The 5,638-nt window shown below is 38.5% G+C and overlaps 1 protein-coding gene across 3 annotated transcripts in view; it reads left to right on the forward strand.

Annotated features, from left to right (window-relative positions):
* The window catches only part of LOC101847782 (protein furry homolog), a gene marked incomplete in the record, with an annotated part of 102,518 nt that overhangs the window by 70,845 nt on the left and 26,035 nt on the right, over positions 1-5,638 (forward strand). For all 3 annotated transcript variants that reach the window (XM_013089976.2, XM_013089978.2, XM_013089977.2), the window contains 1 exon segment: positions 5,477-5,570. In XM_013089976.2, coding sequence (XP_012945430.1) covers positions 5,477-5,570 — 94 coding nt within the window.

Genomic DNA, 5,638 nt, shown 5'->3' on the forward strand with positions numbered 1-5,638 from the left:
CCCCTTCTCCCCCTTCTCCCCCCTCACCCCACCCGGACACCTACATGGAAACTCATAACCCAGAGCGCTCCCTCCCTGCCCCTTTATTTTGCACTGTATGAGATGGGGGAAATAAGTATGGGAGTCCTGGTGTATGTGAAGATTATCATATATAACACAGTGTGTTTGTGGTCTCCAAGTTTTGTCTGTCTGTTGGGACACAGAAAATGTAAAGGTACAAGTGCACATTGCTCCTGTTTTGAAAACTGGTGTGTTTGATACTGGTGCAGTGGTTAAGGTTTTCACGGCTGCACGTGTGAGATGTAACTTTGGTTCTCGTGTGGGGTAGTTTATTCTATCAAGTATTTCCATCTCTGCTTTAAATAGATTCGGAAAAGGACCTTAATTCTCTTCTAGATACTGTTGTAACGGAAAGTGAGCGTAAAGGGGTATTGCTGAATGTGAAGAAAACAGAATGCATGGTGATATCTAAAAAAAGGAAATCCTATTTAAATTTATCTCGTAAGCAAAGGCGATAAGATTAAACAAGTTCAACATTTTAAATATCTAGGATATATAATTACATCTGATGCCTGATGTTCCTTAGATATAGGATTAAGAATTGCTATGGCAAAGGATAGTTTCAATAATATGAGCCCAATCCTGAAAAATAGAAACATCTCAATGACTACCAAAATTGAAGTCCTGAAAAGCGACATATGATCAATCCTTTTATATGGCTGTGAATGCTGGACAATTGCTGGAGACAGTGAAAATAAAATAGAAGCAACAGAATTGTGGTTTCTTAGGAGACTGCTGAGAATATCTAGGAAGGGAAAGAAATCAAATGAGGTAGTACTTGAAGACGCCTATGTGGGCTGCTCTCTGATAAGAACAATCTGGAAAAGACAAATGCAGTTTTTGGGACATTTGAATAGACATAAAGGCCTTGAACATCTTGCTCTCACCGGCAAAATTGAAGGCGAACGAGGGAGCTAGAGCAACTACTTAGAGAGCCTAAATAGATGGGTGACAGGGAAAGATCACAATAATGTAACTTTTTTAAGAGCAAAGGAATGAATGAAGAACCCTGATTGCCAATGTCTGTCGCAGATTTGGCACTTACTGATGATTTCCATGTGTCTGCTGGGATGTTGTGTCCCACTCAGCTCTGGTTGGCCCTGACGGGCAGGCGCAGTCAAAGCAGCCTGCCTCCGGAGTCATAATCTAAACTGTTACGATAGAGGGATAAAAGATTTATAATCATTCCAGATTTTGTGGTGGTAGTTTTGATGTGTGAGTATGAGCTTAACTTATGACATCAGTCATAGCCTGAGGTGACTGATTCGTTTTACTCATCGCCTCAGTCTGTGTAATGCGAAAGCTAGAGAGCTTAGAAAATTAATTATGAGCTAGTTTAGAGCATATGATTCCAGAAATAAAAGTAATTATTTGTATTTATATTTCGTATACCACTACTTAAAAGTAGGCTCCAGGTGCTTTTCATTAATGATTTGTTGTAAAGAAATGGTTCTCGTTCAGATTCAAATACAGTCTTTCTAAAATGAAAATTTTTTTAAATGTTTGAAATGCCTCAAAAGTTGTTGTTATCCCTTACTAGTGCACCCTCTGTTGGGACTGGTTTTGTTGGTGAAGCACTTCTGATTTTTGAGGTGTGTCTGGTTCTCCCCGCGGTTCCCACAAAATGCATGGTTCGTGTCATTTAAAAAAGTGCTAAATGATTTCCCAGTTCATGTTATTTATTTTTGACCCCCCAATATTTTTGCAAATTTTCCTCTTCTACTTTGCTGCACTTTAAAGTTATGTTTTTAGCCAATGTTTTATTTTTATGTGCTTTCATAAAGGTAGGTGTAATCTTCGCGGCTTATGGAGTTGATACATGATGTAATGACAGAAGCTTCCAGCTGCAGATTTTTTCATAGTTGACTTTCCGCTGATACCCCTTCACACACTGGTGCACTACCACAAACCATCCGCCCCCTCCCCAACTGGAAAACAGGAGTGTTTTGAAATGAAAAGTGAGAGTAGGGAAAAGCTGCTTGATTAATGGATGGGTGGTAGTTCCGTTTGTGAAGAAATCTCATTTTGTGGGACAAACTGAGGAAAAAGGTTCAAACAATTCTCTATCAGTCAGAGTTATCAAGTTGGTGGAGTGCCCAATACAATGAAAGTGGATTTGTGAGGATGCATGTGCTCACAGATGTCAGCGGTATAGCCCAGATGTAATCACATGTAGCCCAGTTGTAACGTTATGCTTCTCTTGTTTCTTATGCACTGTATTCTCTCTGCGATTTACTTTTGCCTTCACACTTTTGGCGCAAAAACCATTTGTGTGTTTAGGCTCTGGCCTCTCCCAGCCTCATGTGTTAAATGTTGGAGCGGATGTCATTTAAAAATTGTTTCAGGTGCTAAACTATTCTGTTTCAGCGAATTTGTCAGCGTTGTGTCTTGTGTTTTTTGAGCTGATGTGTCAGCAATGTGTTTTTTGTATTTGAGCTGATGTGTCAGTGTGTCTTCTGTCTCTGACAGTGTTATTAAGTGCTGTGCTGTCATCAGTTATTTCTTTAATGATTTTCTTTTGTCACTCTTAGTTACTGTTGCTGCAGAAAGCTGTGTCTTTCAGTTCCCTTGGCTCACAACTCACAGGTTCTTTCTGGTCTTTATTCTTGAAAACTTAACAGAATGAAAGCAAATGAATGCTCCGGGAATCTACAAGAAGGTGTAAGCGTAGTTGCCTATCGACTCACTTTCTAAATATATTTGGATTACAGGTTAATGAAAAGAATAACAACTTCAGTTTTCAGTCCAGGTCTCTTTGGTATATTCTGAAAGTAAATAACAATATGTGTGCTTTAATATGTGGGGCTTTTTTTTCCACAGCTAATTGACTTCTGTTTAATATTAAAAACTCCTCGTGGAACTAAAGAGTGTTTGCATTTCTGATATTGCATAACTGATTTGTTTCAAAGGAATTCTAGATAAGCTCGGAGCGTATATTGAGTTTAACCAACATGTTAACAAATTACTTTCACTAAAGGGATTATTTATTTTCTTTAAAATTAAACTGAAAAATGTACTTCTAGTTCCTGCTAAGATTTATTGTTCCATGGCGCGTATATGAAAAATCATGATGCAGTAGATATGAAATGGAGGTTGAGATTAAAATATGCTTGCCGTTTGGTTGTCAAGGGGAAGAAATTAACAAGATTTCCAGAAATATGAAACTATGCACAGAGGTATCTGATCAATGTTGAATTATACAACAATTATAAAGTAGAGCTATAGATTTGTGAAATTTTTCAGAGAGAAAGGAGTCCTCTATGGTAACAGACCCACCGATGGGATATCATTGTACTTTTAAAACAGGTTACATTTCCAGTTTAAACCTATCATATTTATCGGCAGACCAAAAATTATCTGAGAAACCCAAAAAGGTTTCATTTGGAGTAATGTATTAGTACCAGCATAGAAAATACGATGCATGTGTTTATTATATTAATTTGAACTTCTTCGATCACGCATTCACCACATTTTGGTATGTTTTGTCTCGATGTAATTTTGCTTTTTATTTTAAAGAAATCACCAACAAATAAGGGATCAAAATTTTGTTGTTTTAACTTTTGCTTTGTATAGATGGGAGATTTAAAGCTTTCCTGTAATTCCTTCACCTTATTTCTGTCAGCCATCTTGCTTCTACTCAGTGCAATATGTGTATGTATATATCATAGCCATGATTTTGTCTGTATGCTTCTCCTGCATTCACTGAGACACATCCGGTTTTACTGCTTGTGGGCTGGCTTGCGGGTAGTGATGTGTGTTTGTGTGAATCAATCAGTTCCCTTTCTCTCTACGTCCTTGGTTTCATGTTGATGAAATGCTGAAATGGCCAACGCACTGTTAAATAGTGCTCTGCTAATAACGCATTATCAAATAATTCACTGCCAAATAGTGCTATTGTAAAATAGTGAGTGCTCTAGGTTCTCTCTCAAATAATGCACAGTGAAATAGGGAATTGTCAAATGTTGGATGCACTGTCAAATGGTGCACTGAAAAAGGTTCTCTCTCGAATTATGAACTGTCAAATTGTCTCAGTGAGATAAGTTTCGTCTCTCCTCATGGATGTGTCCCATATTGAAAACACATTCTAGAAGATGTATTATTATTCTGATTTTCAAGTTTCTAATATTGTGACTTTTATAGCAAAGAAATTTGTCATGCACATTTTGGATTTGTGTGATTCATAAAGTTATTTTTAATATAAAGTGACCTTGATACATAAAGTTAAAAACTGTGTCTTGCAGTTTTGTATCAGAGAGCATAAGTAGTAGGAACTATCTGTAGTATGAGATTGGTCCAACAATACAGTTTTATGTACAGGAATATGTAGTTGAGAGCATACGTAAGGGTCTTATTTTACACTGGTAGTTGTTTTGAATATGGTCTGCTTGTGACAAGTGGGTGGTTGGGGGGTGCTCTGATGTGGTTTGCTTCTTCTTTCCTATCAAACATCAAACATCTATCGTCTTTATCTCCCCCCCTTCTTTTTTGTGTTTGTTACTCTCTTGTAACACCTCTAATCTTCGGCACTTATATTACCTTATTGTATTGCAAGTGCCGTAAAACTCTTACTAAAACTGAACAGCTTGTGACAAAGGAATTCATTGTGAGAAAATTGTGTAGTGGTTCCTCTCCCACCCTTCTTCCCATGATCTCTCTTGTGTCTCTGTCTTTTTATCTCTCTTGGTCCTGCTTTTCTTCACTGCCCTTGTGGTGGGCAGTTGGCGGGTGCTCTCATGGGGGTTTTCTCTTTCTTTCCGAGAGGGTGGTTGGAGGGTGATACTGGTGGGTCCTACTTTTTTACTTTCTCTCAGTTGTTTCGGTTTGTCTGTCTGTCTCACTTTTTCCAAGCACCAAATGACCTTTATTGTGTCGATGTGCTTCTCTTTATTCAAACAAACATACAACTTTCCTATCAAACATCTGTTGTCCTTATCTCTCCTCCTTTTCTTTATATGTGTTTTATGACATATCTTGTTGGTATAGTTACGTTAAGATTTTTGTGGTGATATTGTCGGTGTTGTTCTACATTTTGGGATACAAGATTTTGTGTAGCGATGTTACCTTTTGTGACATGAGATATTTGGCTACATGTTTTGTGACGTATGATGTTGATGTTGTAATGTTGTTTGTTTTGTGAAATGTGGTACTGGTGTATTTATGTTTTATGTGTTTTATAACACCTGTTGTATTTATGTTTGTCTTTCATAACATGAGATACTGGATAGTTATAGTTACTTTACATTTTTTGTGAGTTGTGTTGTTGCTGTTTTTGAGCCGTTTTGTGTGTGTGTGTGTGTGTGTGTGTGTGTGTGTGTGTGTGTGTGTGTGTGTGCCCCCCGACACCCATACCTCCCCACTAGAGGGTTGGCAGGTCCATGTGTTGACTGATGTTTTCCCATCTGTGTCCCTTCCCTAGGTTATCTTCAGCCAGTCGAGTGACACGCTGGATCACCAGGCGAGTGTGGGAGGATCTAGTGGGGAGGAGACATCGCTGCCGGAGGCCTCATCCAGTAAGTTGTGTCACCTGCTGTGGTGTGATTTGTGAGTGAGTGTGTGGAGGAGGAGGGGGGGGGTGTAG

The sequence above is a fragment of the Aplysia californica genome, unplaced genomic scaffold (genome assembly GCF_000002075.1).
Source record: "Aplysia californica isolate F4 #8 unplaced genomic scaffold, AplCal3.0 scaffold01095, whole genome shotgun sequence".
NCBI lineage: Eukaryota > Metazoa > Mollusca > Gastropoda > Aplysiida > Aplysiidae > Aplysia > Aplysia californica.